General features: G+C 43.7%; 5 protein-coding genes across 5 annotated transcripts; 1 reads left to right on the plus strand and 4 right to left on the minus strand.

Annotated features, from left to right (window-relative positions):
* Positions 1 to 3094: 3094 nt before the first annotated feature.
* Positions 3095 to 3718, minus strand: KVR01_011799 (uncharacterized protein; the record flags this gene model as incomplete). Its single annotated transcript, XM_044789601.1, has 1 exon — positions 3095 to 3718. One exon carries the CDS (start codon positions 3716 to 3718, stop codon positions 3095 to 3097), a length of 624 nt encoding a protein of 207 aa, XP_044639508.1.
* Positions 3719 to 5272: 1554 nt separating this feature from the next.
* On the minus strand, positions 5273 to 6754 carry KVR01_011628 (uncharacterized protein; the record flags this gene model as incomplete). The annotated part of the gene is made up of 4 exons (XM_044786749.1): positions 5273 to 5849; positions 5917 to 5998; positions 6053 to 6530; positions 6602 to 6754. The coding sequence occupies 4 exons, from the start codon at positions 6752 to 6754 to the stop codon at positions 5273 to 5275; spliced, it is 1290 nt and encodes a 429-aa protein (XP_044639337.1).
* Positions 6755 to 11644: 4890 nt separating this feature from the next.
* On the plus strand, positions 11645 to 12631 carry KVR01_011747 (uncharacterized protein; the record flags this gene model as incomplete). Its single annotated transcript, XM_044793185.1, has 2 exons — positions 11645 to 12401; positions 12462 to 12631. 2 exons carry the CDS (start codon positions 11645 to 11647, stop codon positions 12629 to 12631), a joined length of 927 nt encoding a protein of 308 aa, XP_044639456.1.
* Positions 12632 to 12949: 318 nt separating this feature from the next.
* Positions 12950 to 14646, minus strand: KVR01_011670 (uncharacterized protein; the record flags this gene model as incomplete). Its single annotated transcript, XM_044782961.1, has 4 exons — positions 12950 to 13201; positions 13310 to 13546; positions 13577 to 13833; positions 13920 to 14646. The coding sequence occupies 4 exons, from the start codon at positions 14644 to 14646 to the stop codon at positions 12950 to 12952; spliced, it is 1473 nt and encodes a 490-aa protein (XP_044639379.1).
* Positions 14647 to 19117: 4471 nt separating this feature from the next.
* On the minus strand, positions 19118 to 19516 carry KVR01_011769 (uncharacterized protein; the record flags this gene model as incomplete). Its single annotated transcript, XM_044782261.1, has 1 exon — positions 19118 to 19516. The coding sequence occupies one exon, from the start codon at positions 19514 to 19516 to the stop codon at positions 19118 to 19120; it is 399 nt and encodes a 132-aa protein (XP_044639478.1).
* Between the last annotated feature and the right edge of the window lie 594 nt (positions 19517 to 20110).

The raw sequence follows: 20110 nt of genomic DNA on the forward strand, positions 1-20110 counted from the left end.
ATTTATACTATTAAATTCCTTACTTAAAACCTATTAAAGTTTATTAAATTATTTAAATAAAATAAAAACTTAATATAAGTTTAATTTAATTAAATCTTTTAAATATATTTTATAATATTATAATTTATTAATTATTTATAAATATATAACTTATTTTAAAATACTTTTAAGTAACTTTTAAATTTATCTCTATACTTATTTAAAACTTTTAAAATATAAAAACTTAGACTTATAACTTTAAAATTAATTATTAAAATAACTTCTTTAAATACTATTAATAAATTAAACTACTTAATTAAATAATTATAATAATTAATTTATTCTATTAATTATTCTAATAATCTATAAGCTCATACTATTATAATAATAATAAAATAATAAAGTTATATTATAATTAATCTCCCTTAAATATAAAGCTAAAAGATCTATAATTATAATTTCTAATTAAGTTTTATTTATATATTATATTAGAAACATCTTCTTTACTACCTTTAGCATTACTGCCGCATATAGCGTTAATATTAGGATGCTAATAGCCTCCTGATTTCTCATGGGTCTTGTGGGTTGTGTGCTAACCACGATCGGTGTCGGAAGCATCGTCGACATGATTGCTCTTGAGAAACGAGGGAGAGTAATTTCCTGGTGGGCAGTCGGACCGTTGCTAGGCCCTTGCGTCGGCCCCATTGCTGGTGGATATCTTATTGAGGCGGCTGGGTGGCGTTGGGTTTACTGGCTCCTTATAATTATGGTATGTCGGGCTATGGTTTTCTTCCCTAATCTAGAGCTAATACGCAGCTAGGGAGGTGTATTCAGCGTCCTAGCATTTTTCATCATGAAAGAGAGCTGTGCGCCGCCGTTCGCCTTGCCCGCAAAGCACGCCGTCTGCGCACCCAAAAGGGGAACCCTACCTAGGTATGCTCCGAGGCAAATACGAGACCAAGGGACGCTAGCACATTATCATGGCTTTGTAGAGACCTTTCAAGTTCCTCTTCGCGACTCCCTTGGTAACAATCATCGCGACTCAGGTTGGGATCAGCTATGGCATTATGACCTTGCTTATTTCGACATTTTCCTTCGTGTATTCAGGCCAGTACAATTTTAGTGAAGGCACTACTGGCATTTCATTTCTGCCCGCTGGACTTGGTATGTTGATCGGAGTGCAAGCCTTTGGACATATTTACGACTACCTGGTCCGCCGGGCGAAAAAGGGAATGAGTCCGGATGACGAGTACAGACCCGAGGTCAAATTGAACCCGTGGCTGCTCGTGCCAACAGGGATCACGTTGCCCGTTGGTCTTTTGATATATGGATGGGCTACCCAATACAAGATACACTGGATTGTGCCAATGCTGGGAGTTGTTTTGTTTGCAACCGGGCTCACCGGAACCAATGTAAGTTAGGGAGAACCTACCACCAAATTACAAAGAGCTGACAAGTACTCAGATGTCTCTCCAGAACTATCAGACCGATTCACACCCCAACTAAGTTGCCGTGATAGGATTCAACCCACCCCCTAATTCAGCCCACTCTCTATACCCACAACTATATTAGGTCCACACTCTATATAAAATACGTTTTCTTTATAATAATTTTTTTCATTCTTTAAACTTTATAGGTATTATTTTTATTTATTAATAAAATAATATATTAAAGATAATATAATTTTAACTTTTAATATAATTATTAATAAAGTTAAAGTTTAAAAGATTTTTACTTATTTTAATTTTTTAAAAGTTATATTTTATAGTTAATATTAAAGTATTGAAAGTTATTTTAATATAATAGGTTAATAAATAAAAGTATTTATTATTTAAAAAATAATTTAATAAACTTTATATTTATTTAAATTATTTTAAAACTATTATTAATTATTTTAAAATATAGTTTTTATAACCTAAATAACCTTTTATTTATTATAATTATTACTTTTAATAAATAATTATTATATAAACTTTTTTAAAAAACTTAAAGATTTATAATATTAAAAATTATTAAATATATTTTAATTATTTCCTTTTAATATAAAATTAAAAGACTTATAATTATAATTTTCTAATTAAAATTTTAAAACTATTTTATTATATTATAATTAATTTAATTTAATTAAAACTTTTCTTAAGTTTTTAATATTTATTTTTATAAAGTTAAATTTTTAAAAAACTTTTAAGTTTAAATTTAAGATTTTTATAAATTATATTTTACTTTATATTAAATTTATAATTTTTAAATATTTTAAAATATATTAATTATTTTAAATATTAATAATTCTTTTAAAAATAAAGATTTATTTTATATAATTATAAATTTAATTATTAATAGTTATTTCTTTTATAAAATTATAATAAAGAATATAATAATTAAAAATAATATATTATAAAATTAAATTACTTAAACTATAATTAAATATAATAATATTTATTAAAGAAAAAGTTAAAAGAAATTTAAATTTAAAGTTTATATAAATTAAAGATATATAAAGAGTATAAATTCTAATTAGAATAATTAAAACTAACTTAATAAATAAAAAAAGTTTAAATTATTAGAAATATTAAATAATTATATTATAAGAGTTAGTTTTAATAAAAAAATAAGGATAAAGTAGATAGGTAGTTATTGTGGAAAGGTGAATTTAGGTGGGCTGAATTAGGGGGTGGGTTGAATCCTGTTATAGCCACTTACGCGGTATCTGGGTCGGCTGCCATTATGCTGTTTCGGTCTTTGATCGGCGCACTAATGCCTCTGGGAGGGCTGGATATGTATGAGCAGCTGGGCCTTGGCTGGGGAAATAGTCTTTTGGCATTCATTTGTCTCGTTTCTGTTCCAGTTCCAGTGCTATTGTATTTCTACGGGACAAGGCTCCGTAAAAGATTTGATTCTATACTATAGACATGTGGGTTGCTGACTTCTTAGCATTACATATATGCCGCTATATTATTTTCCACCTAGTATTATAGCGATACTACGAATGTTTCAAGAATACCACAGACTGCTCAGACCATAGTTATTACGAGGCGACGGGTCAAAGTGTCTGTGTCAGGCTTGATCAAATGATTGAAAAGATGAGACTTGTCTAGCTCATCTCACAAAGCAGTGGCTATCGGCCTGAGGCGTACGTGGGCCATCTTGGGCCGGCGGAACAATGTCTCTGTAGCCTCCATGCCCGACAACTCCTCTGGCAGCGGCTCAGGTCGCACGCGCCGTCGAATACCTGCTCCCGGCCAACACCAGCAGCAGCAGCAGCGGCGGCGGCGGCCTTCAGACGCCACAGCCCCACGAGCTCGACGATGCCCCCGCGCGTGTTGGGTGCCACCACGCGCCGCAGGAAGTCGTGGCTCATGGCGTCGGACCACATGCGCTTCTGGGCCCGCAGTGCGGGTGTCGTCAGCTCGGAAGGGTAGAACTCGCGCGTCCTCCGCACAAGGATGTCCTCCGCCTCGCGGCAACCGTCGACGTTGAACGCCGGCGGCGCGGACCGCGCCAGCAGGAGCTGCGCCACGGGGCTGCGGAGCCGCCGGGCGGTGCTGAACATGGCGTCCGAGAACTCGCTTGTCCGACATGCATGGCTTTTGATGTGGCTCAGGTCGCCCAGAGGGCGGCCGATCGAGGCTTGGTTGTACGGTGTATCGCCTGGATAGGATAGAGGGGTGAGGAGATGGAAGCAGTAGCCCAGAACGACTGTGAGGGCGACCAGGAGACCCACATAGACGTTGGACGACATGGTGGCTTTGTGTTTTCAAGCTTGGTCGATTGTCCAAAAGTCTGAAGGAAAACCCACCAAGTAGTATTGTCTATTATTTAGTGCTTTACTCATGGGTTTCGCCAGTTGGGCCTCGGCGTTTGCCCTTTTTCGCACCCTCTCTTTGAATTCCAAAATGAGCCTGTCTGTCTTTCCACTGTCAATATACGACGCTGGAAGCAACGGACCACGGCCAAGCTCTTACGTCTAGTACGAAAGGTAAATGCCATCAGGATCACGTACGTGCTTAGTCTGCTCTGAGGGTGTCTAAGAGGCTACTGGGTCTCCTCCTTTATCAATTATATGTCAGACCAATACGATAAAGATCAGGATTCCAATGGATTTAGTTTGCCTATGTACCCACAACTCGCAAGTATGTGAGTCACGATGTGGGTTTATTTCTAGCAGGTTTCGATCCCTATGTACTTGGCAGCAAGGCTGGAGCATATTCATTGTCTTGGTACTTGCAGTGAGTCCTTTTGTAAGCCATGAATCCTAATCGGCTAATCGTATCTTTGTTACAAGCTCCCTGCGGAATCATTACATCGAAAAGAGACCTGGCATTGGTCAATGTCGTGATCAATCCTCAAGGACAGGTCCAGAAGAGATGCTTCTGATATAAAGAACCTATAAGCCGGTGGAATATTGACGAAAGGAACAGAGTCTCAGTCTTGCATTCGCAATAAGGCAGCCAGTTAAATTCAAAATCAGTAACCTCTCTTAGCTGGAGGTGCAACTTGAGTAATAGCTGAGCCACCAGCCCGCCCTGTATGCTGTGATGACTTATGGACTACCCGAACCTTTAATGTGTGGTGGGAAGGAATGAGTACAAGCCGTTCAATACTGATTCAGCTCGTTCGGCCGGTAAGGGAAATCATTGGAAGCCTTGGGGATGGGAATAGTTGGGGCTCGTATAGATTTCTTACGAGGCCATTCCTGTGGAATACCTCTGGTGGGGAGATAAGAACTTGCATCAACAAATCCCTTGAGTTGCTTGGAGTCTTCCTTGGCGGTTTCGCGAGAATGAAGAGCAAGCCCTCTTCTTGACTACTAGAATGGACTCATCCTCTGCAGGAATTCGAGGCCCTGCTGAAACCGGGTTGTGCACCACAAATGTAATTTGGTAGGAATCTATCACGACTTGGAGATCCTCTGTTGTTCCCTGAAATGGATTCCAGCCGGCCGTTCCATCCGCAGGAGTCATGTCGGCCCGGGGAAACCACATTCATGCTCTAGTTAATTGGAACAATTCGTATTCGGCCTACAATGCATATGACTCCAAGGCACGACACCGTTACAGTGGAGAAACACGGGAGCAGAGCCAAACTCCAGCAAAATAGAATCTGAATTGTACAGAGACAATTTAGATCGACTGCGTCGGGTTAAATTAACAACCTAGAATTTATTTATGTTTACCCTACCCTCCGGTGCTACATGCTACTGGTACTACATGGACATGCCCGTAAAATAAAATACAATTATTTTCCCCAAGTCCACTGGCATAACGGTCACGGACTGAACTATATATGTACACTCTCACAAAAGTGAAACCATGATCTTCAAGCCACGAGCCTTGAGCGTAGTATCTTTCAGAAATGGTGGATGCCACCCAGGTGCCACCTCCTCGAAGCGGAACCGCCGGAGCAGCGTGACCAGCAATGTCTTAATGGCGATCAGAGCAAAGTCTTTCCCTATACAAGTACGTGGGCCCATGGAAAAGGTCGAAAAGGCATACGGCGAAGCCGCCCCACCGGTGTGAGAGCTTTCCCACCGCCCAACGTCGAATTCCTCGGCTTCGTCACCCCAGAGCTCACGGCACCTGTTGATGGCGTAGGGGCTGATGAGAACGCCCTGACCCCGCGGGATTCGTACGCCGCCAATGGCGGTGTCCTCGACAGCAGAGCGTGCCAATAGGGGTAGCGGTGGGTAAAACCGGAGGACCTCCATAAGGAAGGCATGGAGGTATTTCATCGAGTTGAGGGTGTCGAGGCTTGGAGCCGCGTCATGGTTACCAATTGCCTGCGCAACTTCTGCCCTTAGACGGTCTTGAATATCGGCATGTTTGGCCAGCCTGAACAGCGCCCAGTCTAGGGTTACAGCTGTGGTGTCGTGTCTAGGGTAGGATCCTCTGTAAGCGATCATCACTGGGAATGTGGGTAAGTCTCGAAGGCGGGACCTACCCTGCTGCCATGATTGTCAAAACATGGCTAAGTAGTTCAATCTCATCTGCCAGGCCGGTGGTGATGATGGCAGAAAGAATGTCTGTGATAAACTTTTCAGCTAATTACATCATGGGTCCTCATGTCGCAAGCTTACCTTTCTCTCGTAATTCTACATCCCCCGCGCTTCCAGATTTGATGTCCTGCTTTTTTCTGCGGATATGTTGGAGGCAGAAGTCTCGCAACTTAGCCATCCCAGCATGGTATCCCCGAATGGTCTTGGAAGGAATTTTGAAAAGCAAGCGGGGTGGGAGAATGGTGCCGAAGATGTTTCCCACAATCCTGTCGACTGTTGTTGGATTCTCAGGCGTCGGATAAATCAGCTTATAGGCCTGGAGAATGGACCGCTCTGGGTGCTGGATGGATTCAAAATCTAATCCCAGTGTTGTGACGCCGATGACATCCAACGTCGTGGCCATTGTCAGGGAATGCACTTCCACGATTGTCGATCCATTCGCCTGACTAACAAGTTCCTCTATTTTCTGACAGAGGACCGTTGCCGTGGCCCAGACCTGCGGCACAAGGCGCTGGTTGCGACCAAGGCCAAATATTGGCCTCATCATCTTTCTCTGTTGCTGATTAAATATTAAAACAACCCTAATGCTTGGAGCATGTACGCATGATGATGAAAAATTGTAGGACTCACGCGGTGAACCTCACCTTCGGCCACGACAAGCCCAACTCCGAGACTCCGCTCGAGACCCTGACGAGCAAGCGGAGGCTTTTCGAAGGCATACTGACTCAAGGTTTCATAGATGGCCCGGGGTCCCTTTGGAACAACATAGTCAAACGGACCCATGAAAATTCGGAAAAGGCCACTTGGGGAAGCTGTCACGCTGTGCTGCCATCTGACGAGAGGGACTCCCCATGGCTCAACAAGAAAGGATATCACGTTTCCTAGAAAGAAAGACGTGTTCTAGTGCTAGCAGATCAGCAAGGAAGTGGTGCAATGCAGGTTGAGGAAGATATGAGCGTACCTTTGGATGCGGAATCACCTTTGTGGGGGCAACAAACCAGCGGTGTATGAGGCTGTGGTAGGCTAGAAACAGAGACAGCTGAACTGCTGAAGAACTGACCAAGACAAGGACCACTGTCGGATATGATGCACCTATGGCCCTGACGTAGATGCTCAATGAAGCCGCGGTCAATACCGCCACTTCGCGCAGTAGTCCCATAATGACAACCGTGAAGCCTTGAGCTGGCTAGATGTCACAAACAACGTGCGAAAGAAAGCCAGCAATTGAAGATCTCGCAGACACTGCGCATATATCGAGGTCAAATCGCTACTAAGCGAGTCTTTACTACAGTTTCAACAAGCGAAAGTGAGCCGACCTCCACGTTCACCTATGGACTTTTGCCTCAGTATCGTAGCATATGTGGGAAATTTCGTCAAACATGAAGGAACAGTACATGCAGGAGGAAATACACTAATGGAGCACATACTTGGCAAATCCTTCGAGTTCGGCTGGCAGGCCGAATCAAGGCCATCTCGTTGCCAAGCGGGAGCGGTACCCAACAAAAAGGATCGGAGCCCAAGTACGATCCTGCGGGATACCGACAGGGCGGCACACCCAGACTCGTATAGGTCAGGGTTTTAATACAACCTGCATGGTGCTGACTCCGCAGAAATGATTCGATTTATTCGCATAGTATTTCCTGCTACCATCCTTCGTGTCAGCGGCTGACCTCCCCTACTGTATACTGCCTGAATTCTCTTAATAGCGCGTTCACGATTTAACCCTATAAGTAGTTTCATTTTTAATCCCTATATATATAAAATATATATATCACCTTTATATAGTAATAAATACTTAAAATTTAATATCTAAAAAAATATAGTATTAATAATAGTAGAAAGAGAATATAATATATAAATATATAATTAAGCTTTATATTATATAAATAAAATTAAAAGGTATTACTTTTAATAATATTATATTAAAATTATTAATATAAATAATCTAAAGGTTAATCTATTATTATATTAAAGTTAAAGTTAATAAAGTAGTTATATAATAAAATTAAAATAATCTTAAAATAACTTCTATAAAAAGAATTCTATAATATAAAACTTAATAAACTAACTCTTTCCTATTAATATACTTAATAACTACTTAAATATACCCTTATTAAGTAAATTAAATATATTATAATCTTTATCTTAAATATATAATTAATAAAATAATAATATTATAATAATAAATCTATTTAAAAACCTTCCTATATAAATTTTATAAAAGTTAAAACTTTTTAAAAGTTAAATAAAGTTTATTTATTATATATTAAATAAATACTATATAAAAATAAAAGTTTAAATATTTAAGAATTAAATCTTTCTTCTTTAAATATATAACTTTATTATTAAAGATTTATTTACTTTTATATAATATATAAAAAATATAATAAAAAAAGAGCCTTATAAAGAAAGTTAATAATATTATATATAAATAAATTTAAAAGTATATATTAAATAATTATTAACTCTATACTTAAAGTATAAGTTAATAGTTAATTTAAAAGCTAAAAAAATGATAAATAGATAAATATATAATTGAATAAAAAATGCAATGTGGCTGAAGCCTTAGCCCTGTAAAGCACCTTTTAAATTCTCTTAGCTGTATCTATCTGTAACTGAACATGCATATCGCAGGTGCGATGGGTATTCGGTGACCGTGGACGTCCGAACAGGTAACGACGCTCCAAGCGAGATGTATTGGACATCGGTCGACCATGAACGGGGCAATGTTAGAATCATTTGCTAGATCTAAAGACTAATCTTAGACAGAGAAGTCATCCTCTAGTATCCTACATAATACTACCACAGTGCTTATACCCAAGCACACGAAGTCTCCAATATACATTCAATACCTAGGCTTTTATCCAATGCAATAATATTCAGCATAAGTACGCTGCAAATGGCCGAAGGTCAGATGTTAAGTAACTACTCATGAAGCAGCAGTTTGCGCTGAAGTGAGGGAGGGAAGTGGCGCGAACGTAATCTGCTCAAGCATGCACGTGCATAGCATGTCTCCTTATTCAAGAGCTAATTTCAGATGCCCTCATCCCGTACTGAATGCCTTGCTTTTCTTTGATCGGTGACGAGGCTCTCTTCGCCGAGTGAAGCGACTTCTCGGTCATCGTCAGCGACAGCTGCTAATTTACCGAGATTGGCTGGAAGGTTGTGGACGCCGGAACATACAACAATGGCTCTACCGACCCCCTCGGATGCGTTTGGCCTGACGATCATCCGACCGACGACAGTGCAAGAGTGGCACTCGTCATCGACGAGGAGTTGGGCTTCGTCGTTACCAGTGGGTCATACCGGGAACAGCCTATCCATACGGCGGGAATGTGTCTGCCTTCATTCCGAACAAGATGACCACGGCACAAGAGGCACAGGTGGAATACATTGAGTACATGCAAGCTACGGATCCGTCTGTGCCGCTGGTTGCACCTTTCGGGGGCACTGGTGACACCCTCGAAGTGCTCCAGTACTACAACGACGAGCTCACGGCAATGCAGATCAATGTCTATGTCAGCGGTCCGAACATGACATCACCGTGGCTTTGATGAATAATGGAAGGGGGCTCCAATGACCGTGCTCTCGACTGTCAGCCTTGGTCTTTGCGGTCGGGACTGTTACCTAGGCATACTACTAGGTGTGCCCTTACGCTGGTGCACCTTAATACAATGTCATTTCCAATGACGACTCTCTGTGTCTCTTGATCCAGATTTATCAGTGGCAATACGCCTTAGAAGGTATATCGGTTTCTGAATTAGAATCTCGGTTCATAGCATTCGGTCCCGGTCTATCAATTGGCCGAGCTTTGTTAACATCGTGAGTTCCATATACTACGTTCCCTGCTCAGTTGAACTTTCTTGTATGGAACATAAATCGTGACAAGTGTTTCCCACAATATCCAAAGGTCTCAAGGTTCAGTCCGACATCATGAGTAGAGCGGCCGCCATCGACTCGAAGAGAGTGGAGGCGACAACCTAAAGCCGTTCTCAAATGAAGAATCGTTAAGCTCGGAAAGTCCCAGACAGCCCGGAAAGACTTGGCCCAAATCACGACAGTGTCAAGTGTAAATTCAAGTGAGGCGTGGCTCGTGGTGGCTACGGTCTCTCGGCCTGCGAGCACTATGCCACGCCAGAATTAGGCGGGTTGCTCTTCGACAAAGCTCGGACTAACCATGCAGCTCGGTCCTCTATGTGAGTATACTTCCACCTCGGCCCATCACCAAAGCAGGTCGAACCGAGCCAAAGATTGTGGGTGAAGGTGTTCAACTGCTCTCTTGCGCCCAAGTCCGTATCATTGTTTCGCATCGCGGCCTCAAGCCGCCTCAACGCCCGACCGTTCAATCTTTCCTCGACGATCCGCGCAACTGCGTTAGCCGTGCACCATTCCCCCGAGTCCTCAACCTCTGCCCCGTGCTCCTTTTCGACACGTTGACGAAGTAGGAGCGCCGAGTCCCTTGTTGCTGCTAGGTTGCCTGGCTTGCAGGAGCCCAGCCGATAAAACTCCAGACGCGCCTCGGCGAGGGCCAAGAGATAGTTATAGCTACATGCTGTGGAGACGTATCTCAGCATATCTGCCAAGACAGGGTGATGTTGAGCTGCAGATGCCATTTTGCGGGGATCATGGCCGGTAAGTTGGTATACTAGGTTGACAGTTGTTGCGGTGCAGTACCAGTAGATCTGAGCTGCGAGAGTGTGTTTATTGGGGCCGAGATAAGGCTCAATATCTAGGGGAGGGTCCAGTATACGACTGGCACTGGTGGGGAATGCGAAGAGTCCACAGTCAAGACGGAACGACATGCAGCTGGACTGGTGTTGTCCGAGGCCATGCGGCACAACTGGGTCGGCATTTTTTGTTATCAACGCCGGTTGCAGCTCGCCGCCGGACAATATGGGATCCAATGATGATCCAGTGTGAAGATCAACAGCCCTGCCGGTGGAACTTGATCGCTGAAAGTCGTGATATTCTGGAGATAAAGTGCTGGCTGGTCTTGCTGCTGCATCGCTACGATGAGATATCTCACAGTCAAGGCCGACTGCTTCGGCACCTTTTTGGATTATATAGTGGAAAGCATTAGGGTCGTCACTCTGGTAGACTTCCACCATATTCTTGATCATACTCTTGAGTCGTGCATTTTCATCTCGTAGGTCGCGGAGTGTCGTGGCTTGGCGTACACGAAATGCCCGCTGGGAAATCTTGGCTCGTTCCCTCCGGCGCTGTCCTTGTTCATCAGCTGCCCAGCATTGCGACGAGAGCATGGGTACCTACGTTGAGTTCAGCTTCGGCGTTATCCATCTGAGGTCTTCTGCGAATGCCGAGGCTGGCTCGTATGCTTGTGGAGTCGTTGCGTAGAATGACGAGCACGCTGCAATGTGTTTGCCGTGCATCAAGCCCGGCACAGACCCAAATTGTGGTGAGACGGGCAAAATTCACCTCTGATCACGTAACATTAGTAGGATTAGTCATGTTGGGCGATCAAGCATCTGTGGAACCTTCGGGGTGGTGCAGAGTGCGTGTAGGCCAGGCTTGAAGAAATCCGATATAAAACGTATCTAGCAAGACGTGAGATGATCACTTTCATAGCCTACATCACCTCTCATTTTCTTGCCAAAAATAAAGTCACTGCCGCACGTCAATACTGTCCTCATCGAGTCAAACAAATTTGCAAATATGTCAGAAAATGCCCTTCAAACTCCCTACAAGATCTATCACCGCAAGTCATACGCGGCCATTAATCCGACCCAACCAGCGCTGTCAACCAAGTCGAAATCTGCAATTGTGACTGGCGCTGGATCAGGGATTGGAGCAAGCATCGCCATTTCACTGGCCAAGTCAGACATTTCATACCTAGCTCTTACCGGGCACCGTGAGAATGCTCTTCTGGAAACCAAGCTGGCTGTCGAGGCCGTCTCCAACAGCACCAAGGTCTTTACCTATCCTTTGGACATTACCGACTTGGCTGTTGTAGATCGTGCGCTCGGCTCATTTGCCCGTGAGTGTCACAGTGGCGTTATTGATATACTCGTCGCAAACGCAGGGGTACTGGGACCCTTGACCTCAATCAGGGGCGCAGATCCGGTTGAGTGGTGGAACACATTCGAGACGAACATAAAGAACACATTCGAGACGAACATAAAGGGAAATTTCAATCTCGTTCACGCATTCCTCCCGCATGCCAGTGCCACCCCCGCGATAATCCATCTGTCATCGGCTGTCGCCCACGGCCCATACTTCCCAAACGAATCCAGCTACTGCTCCTCGAAGGCCGGTGCAGTAAAACTCTTCGAATACGTGCATCACGAGAACCCGGACACGTTCGTGCTCTGCTTACAACCTGGTCTCGTGCCAGAGACGGGAATGTCAACTGGTTTCGAGAATATCGCGAAAGGCATACAAATGGACATGGCCAATATGCCATGGGACGATGGTAAGTCTGTCTGGATGGCAAGGGTCGACTGCTTCAACTGCTAATTGCCGTCTAATCTAGTCGAACTACCCGCGGACTTCGTGGTGTGGGCTGTCAGCCCGCAGGCTCGGTTTCTCAACGGCCGTTTTGTATGGGCAAATTGGGATGTGGATGAGCTGAAAGATGACCGAGACGTGATCTTGGCCAAGCCGAACAAATTCACATTGGGATTGACTGGAATCGATGGGTAGTGAGAGGCACGAGTGTGCACTAGAGGGATATATTAATACCAAGGTCTAAAATTTCGCTGTAGCACCTAACTATTTACTCCAAACTCCACTGCTCGCCATTTGTGGGCACCAGAATCATGACAGATCCCCATGATCGAGCGGGGACCATGCGCCCCTCCCCCCCCCCCCCAAAAAAAAGAGTAAAAAAACATCTTCACAGCCCAAACCTGACCGACAACATAAAACGCCCCAAGACAAGCCAAACATCCATAACACCGTCACCCTTCTCCAAATCCTGAACCACGCTGTGATTCCGCGTCGATCCGTGGTGGTGACCATCTAAGGCTCAGTCAGGTCGAGGTACTGTCCCATCTGGTAAATGATCTCGTCCGCCTCGTTCTCGAAGACGACATCCCAGCTGCTCTTCTCCGCATCCCATTGCCGACACGGGCCTCTGCCCCAGATTGACTGGTTCAAGTAGTGGGAGAACACAGCTAGATCCTTGCGCTGGTTGATCTGAACAGTACGTTGCAGCTCTGTCGCAACCTCGCCCAAAACCTTGGTGCCGGATACGACCACTGTGCCAAGGTCCTAAACGTGAGATTCATTAGCTTAGTTTAGTTTATTGAATAGAATACATTTTGCATCATTCCAGCACACAAGACATGGAAATGTGTACCAAGATAGAGTAGTAAGAACCTGGGTCGGGACAAAGCTGTAAGAACAGGGCTTGAAAGAACAAGACGGCCCAGAACTAGCCTCCACACCCTCTGCCATTTCCCCAAGACACATCTGGATTCTGAACGATTCATAGTCCCAGTTCCAGGCAAAGTCAACCATCTCTACCAGGACTGTCGTGAGCTTCGGCGTCTTCGACATCAATGCGATAAGACCCCGGACGACAGTTGTGCAAGTCACTTCGTTGATGACACGGAGCTGCTAGTTGCTCATATCATAGCTCTCCACGTCTCCAAGCAGGACCAACGTTTTGAGGTTCGGCCAGACCATCCTTCCTGCCTCGGCGAGAAATCCGGGCAGCTCCTTGATTTGCTTGAGCTCGAGCCTCACAAGGGTGTTGTGCCAGGAGGGTGGGAATGCTGCAAGACAATTGGACCCTGGCGCCCATAGCCGCGATATATTATTTGAATTGAATCGTTGTAGGTCCGGCAGGAGCTCCAAATGTGTCAAATTTGGATGGGTTGCTCCCAAGAAGAAGATGTGGTCTTGGAACTAGATCAGCAAAGTCCTCAACAATAATTACAATAATTTTGTCCCTGTCGATTCGATAGTCAATCTCCACAAATCTTACTTCTTGCTTGTGCTAAAGAGATGTGCACGTTTTGTGCTGGTGAAAGATGCTCGTGATTTACTCGCCTCAAATTGAGGCCGGCACGACGGACATTTGGCAAGGCCCGGTACAGGGCAAGAGAGCTCCAAGGGTGCAGAAGTGGGTCTCCCTCTGGCTTTGACACCTCGTACAGCGCCTCGATGAGGGGCACTTGAGGAAGCATCCCAAAGCCATGGGAGATCTGAAAGTCGGCTGAGGCATTCATGATATCCCAAATGTCGATTTGTACTTCAACTAGACTGTGTCGCTCCCTGTCCTGGGGATCCCAGAGGTGCATGGTGTTGAGGAGTTGCGACACGGCGTTGCCAACAAAGTACTCGGGGCGAACACCGACGTCGATCTCCTCGTGCTTGATTGCGAGCCTGATTGTGTTTAGCCTTCCATGTCGCTTGCTGCAGTACTCCGCGAAGTCGGCGAGTTCGGAAGCAGCGATCGTAATAGACTTGAAGAGGCGCATCTCGATGACCCTATTCCACTCGAGGTTGACGCCTGATAGTGGGGCCAAGGGGTTTAGTTTCTTGACGACATGAACGGCCCATGATGCGTCTTCTTGTGGATATTCTTGAGGGGCCGCTCGGATAGCCTCTTCCACAGCTTCTTCGATGACCATAAGTCTGATCTCTTTGGGGAGGTCGGGATACTTGAGGAATGCCACGCCTGGCTGAGGCGAGGGTTGAGAAGTTGTCATGTTGACAGTGCTGTATGTGAATGAAAAGTATCTAGTATCTTGACGGTGAGGGAGGGAAATGTTATGAAGAGGTCTTCGCAGAAGTTTTGGTGGTAAGAGAAGGAAGCCTCATGCAGAAGACTTCGGTGGAGTTTGTGAAGGAAAGATGGTGGGGAGGTCTTCGCAAAAGGCGACCAGCTAGGTATTTATGTTTTTCCAGAGCGTCAGGCAGACCGTGGTGGTGAATCATATCTGACCATGAAATTGAAGGCTCAGTTGCTCTTTGCCGTGGCGAAGTGGTTACTTCTCTGATAGTATACAGCTCGGCAGGTAGGTTACCTCTATGCTGATAGTGAGTCTGTCTCCGCTCATAACCTTCAACTCCAACCGATTCTCTCTACCATCAATGTCATTTTCAATTTCTGCAGTTTCACTATTCTTTAGAGCGCGAGTTATCGTTAGGCTGAGTGTATGAGTAAAGTTTGTACCATGCCAGATCTTGGATCACCTGGAAACCTTTGGGCTGTTTGTCAGTTGATCCTCCACGTCCATCCTTGGGGCGCACTATATTCTCTCATCACTTACGCAACTCCCTGTCCATTTTCGTCTATTCATTTAATTGGTATTCGACGTACTCGGCCAAATGCCGCATGCGGTGCGCGTGGGTATGAATCACGCAGCGCCCGCCGTGTTAAGAGGTGATGGATTTCGCTCCTGTCATATAGACTTTTTACGACTATCATCATAGGAGAATACTATCTACACACGGCTGCCAGTTTGCTGTATCAAATTGGCTATGAGTCGTACGCAAAGACGTTTGTCCTAGTGACATTGAGCCACGCCTGTCACTTCCCCCAGCTATGAACACTTTGAATTCACCCTCTCATGTGGCCATGAGTCAAACATTTCAGGATATCAACATGCTGAGATCACCATTCGACGATTGGCTTCAAACCCTTTGCCTCCGCTTTGTGGCCAATCCCTGATTACTGTTAGCCCGACAAAGCGGAGTCATGATGCTCTTCCGAACGTGGATAACTTCTGGATGGTGAAATCAGTCCAGCAAGCCTGAAAAGTGGTGACTAATACCAAAGCCACCTCCATTCCGACAACTTTCTGGCATCGTCCTTTGCTGCCGTTGATATTGCTATCTTTAGGTTGCCTGGTTTGCTGGATTCTGTCACAGGTTTGTGTTGTTACTTTTCCTGGCATCTATTTTCCGCGGCGGCCTATCCTCACGGACTGCTTGCCAGGTCTGAGGCAAGATTTAGAAACGAAAGCTTCCTGAGATCCTCAACTGTCAATGTGCTGGATGGTCCTCTTCGAACTCCTAACAGTACCAGCAAGAAGAGAAATGTTGAAACCGGCGAGAGGAAGTGGTCAACACACGTGGGTCACGTGGAGCTCTTCAGCATCGTAAGAAAGGAACCCAGGAGGCGAGGTTATACCCATATTGGATGCGCGGGCTGTACAGATGTCTGAAGAAATTTTGTTCCAGCCACGCTTGCGATCTCAGGTGGGCTGTCTCCGCACGCACGAAGACGGCGTCATGGAGCGGGAAGTAATGCACAAGTGCAGTCGTATGCAGGTGGCAGTGGCAGGGCAGACTTAGCGGTAGGTAACAACATGATTGCATTTGACCTGTCTGGCCGAACTGAATGGGTGTGGGGGCCTATGCTACCGGTGAGCACCTTGGGGGCACTCTTGACGTCGACTGGCACGCTTCTTAGCTTCAACTGGCTACTGCGTATAGTTTTACGCTACACAGCATATCAATTGGCGATCTATATGTAATTCGGCCACTTCTTCGGCACAAATGAGCCAATGGGTCGACAAAGTCTCAGTATGAGAGTCGTTGCTTACTCAGTCGTAGCAGGGGACGGCACGCCGGGAATCTATGGTCACTTATCCTGCCCCAGCGGCACTTCAGCTGAAGCTGGGACGAAGTATTTGGACATGGACTCAATAAAATCAACTTGGAACCCAGTCACCTCTGTTCCACTCAGATACCATGGAAAAAGCAGTGGATTATGTGACCGCAATCCGGGCTGTCTCCTGGACCTTGGGCGCGATCATCATTTGTATGAGCGCAGGGCGACTGTGGGTACGTTTCAACATACTGAATAAGCCGAATTGGGATGACCTTTTCAACGTTTTAGCAACAGTACGCCCCCAGATCTTGTCTTGTCAACTTTACGGTTGAGCAGCTGACAATATGCAGACATTCGCAACCGCTTGCAACGTACTAGTTAATGTGGGAACATACTACGGCCTCGGAAGTTCGAAATACACCATTGATAACCCTATTAATCTAGCCAAAGCCATCAAATACACCGTGATCGCGCCAACCTTTTTCTTTGTGTCGATATCATTTGCGAAGGTGTCCGCATTGATTTTTCTCGTACGGCTGATGGGACTAGCTGCCCCAAGATGGCATATCGTCACAGTGTGGGTCGTGTGTGGAATCACGGTTGCTATGAGTATACTGGGGCTTCTGATCACCACTGGATTGTGTTATCCTGCTGCCAAGCAATGGGATTCGTCTCTCGAAGGATGGTGCATGAGCACACAAACCCAGTATGACGACAGTCCGCGAGTTCCTCTGTGAGTCTGCACCAGCTATTTAGTTTATCTGCTGATAAGTGGTGCCCTTTGCAGAGTTGCCATCGGCTATACCATCAGCACGTACCACGCATTAATGGATATCATTATAGCAACATATCCCGCATTGTTGATAAGAAAACTGAGGATTAGTTGCATTACCAGATTTGGCTTGTGTTTGCTTATGGGAGGCGGGTGGTTGTATGAAGTCTCCATCTCCTCAACTACTACGCCGAGTTTTGCTAAACGCGTCTTTTATTAAAGTGCCGCTGCCGCATCATTCATGAAAATGTCATGTTTTCAAGATCTTTTTACTGAAGATTCCGATATCACGCTGTCGTGGGCGCCCATGACACTTTGGTATATGTAGGTAGAACAACTTACCGCCGTACCAGCAATCCCTCGATAATGGTGACAATCACTGATGTTCAAGACTCTTTTAGTGCAGAGGTAGGCGGATTCAAGCATGGGTCAATCGCACGGCCTGCGCAATTTCTTCCGGTGACTGACTCATTTTTAGATGCATGCGATTATCATCTTTAGTACTATCCCTACGCTTTGGCCTCTCCTGAAAATTTGTTCTGGAAAATGCATCAATAGGTCGAGGAAACTTGCGCTTTGTGAACAGACCCAAAGCACCTCCGGCGATGAATATGAGGCTGGAGCATTCCAGTTAGATGATTGGAGACTAAATCGCAGAGCGGGGCCAGCGACGCGGTTATTGGAGGAGGTAGATGGCATGAGGACCATCTTCAGTTCGACAGGGGGTAACTAAAACAAATAAAGCGTCACAGTGGTGCAGATTCGCAAGTATGGGACCTTTGGGCAACGCGGCGTTCTCCTTTTTGTGTTATATGGAAGGTGTCCTACTTGAGGATACTAGGTCGCTAAGCATCTTAACACATCTTCTAATCACCCCAGAAGCGTCGAGGTAGGTTAGCATTAATACCAAGATTAGACTCCGATTGAAACTGGATTCCTTCATATTAAAATGTTAATAACATCTCCTATAAAGATCCCTATAATAGTAAATATTTAAAATCTAATATTTAAAGAAATATAATATTAATAATAGTAAAAAAAGAATATAGTATATTTATAAATATATAGTTAAACTTTATATTATATAAATAAAGTTAGAAAGTATTACTTTTAATAATATTATATTAAAAAGTTAGTAAAGTAATTATATAATAAAATTAAAATAATTTTAAAATAGCTTTTATAAAAGACGAATTTTATAATATAAGTTTTAATAAGTTAGTTTTTACTAATATATTTATTATATAGTTATTTAAATTTACTTTTATTAAAAAATTAAATATATTATAACTTTTATTTTATATATATATATTTATTAATAAAATAATAATATTATAATAATATTATAATAATAAATTTATTTAAAAGTCTTTTATATAAATTTTATAAAAGATTAAAACTTTTTAAAAGTTAAATAAAGTTTATTTATTATATATTAAATAAATATTATATAAAGAAAGTAAAAGTTTAAATATTTTAAAATTAAATCTTCTTTTTAAGTATATTATTTTATTATTAATGATTTATTTACTTCTATATAATACATAAAGAATATAGTAGAAGAAAGAGCTTTATAAAGAAAGTTAATAACTTTTATATAAATAAATTTAAATATATATATTAAGTAATTATTAACTTTATACTTAAAGTATAAACTAATAATTAGTTTAAAAACTTTAAAAATAATAAATAAATAAATAGTTAAATAAAAAAGTATAATATAGTTAAAGCTTTACATGAAGTTAATATTAAATCTTCCCTTTATTATCCCTAAATATAACTGTAGAAACACGTCTTAGGTACAATTTATTGAATTTACTGTTTCTATAGTGTCTGATTCTTAGGCCTTTTACCCTCCGACCATGCCTCCAGTGTTTCCACCCCCTCCGCCGCTCGATCCGCCGCCCGAGCCACTCCCGCCGCCGCCGCACCCGTCCTGACGTTTTCCGAAGCCACCGGACTCCATGTCCAATGGGAGGAGGACGTTCTGCCGCTCAACAGGGTCCGAGCTGTCAAATAGGTCTGTTTTGCTAGGGTCGATGGTGGAGCCCAAAGAAATGTTTTGGTCGTCACTGCTGAACATGAAGAATGTGTCGGCAGATTGTTCTATGTTGCTCGCGCAGCTGTCGTACTGTACGACCTTGTTGTCCAGGTCGGCACAGTAAGCCTTGCCCTCAGCGATGCGGGCGAGAAAGAAGGCAGTTGTCAAAGCCCTGAGACCGGGCAGAGGGACGGATTCTCTGGTCATGATTGTATATGAAGATGAATGGCTTTGTAAAGACCGTGGATTTGGAGACTTAAAGAGAGTGTGATGGTGCTGCTCATCCAAATCAAGACATCACAAGTCGAGGGCAGAGCCGACATTTATGTCGCTGAGGTGCTAAACAATCTAATTCCCTGTCGATCCGAGATGCCTTACGAGATCCCCAGGAACTCTTGCCCAATGCGCTACTTTTTGTCGGCCATAGCCCCATTGTCGGATACCTATCAATGATTTTCTAAAGATATCTCTCAGGTGACTAGTACACGACTCACGCACGGAGTTCTCCAGGGTGGTGGTCATTAATAGAAATGACTATGCTGAGTCCTCGGCATTCGAGATCGACATCGAGAAGATTTCTGACATAAATACTGAGGGTTGATGTGATCGATGCGAAGACCGCCTTCTCATGCATCCCCGTAGGTGTACCTCCACATCAGTCATTCATTTACCACATTCACAATTCGACGGTCTTTACTATCATTCAACTCTTACAAAGTGGGTAGTCAATCATTCTGGCTGAGCTAGAATTCGCATGGCTGACACGATTCCAGATGCTTTATTCCACGATCATCACCGCTG

The sequence above is a fragment of the Diaporthe batatas genome (genome assembly GCF_019321695.1).
Source record: "Diaporthe batatas strain CRI 302-4 chromosome Unknown Contig00016, whole genome shotgun sequence".
NCBI classification, from domain to species: Eukaryota; Fungi; Ascomycota; class Sordariomycetes; order Diaporthales; family Diaporthaceae; genus Diaporthe; species Diaporthe batatas.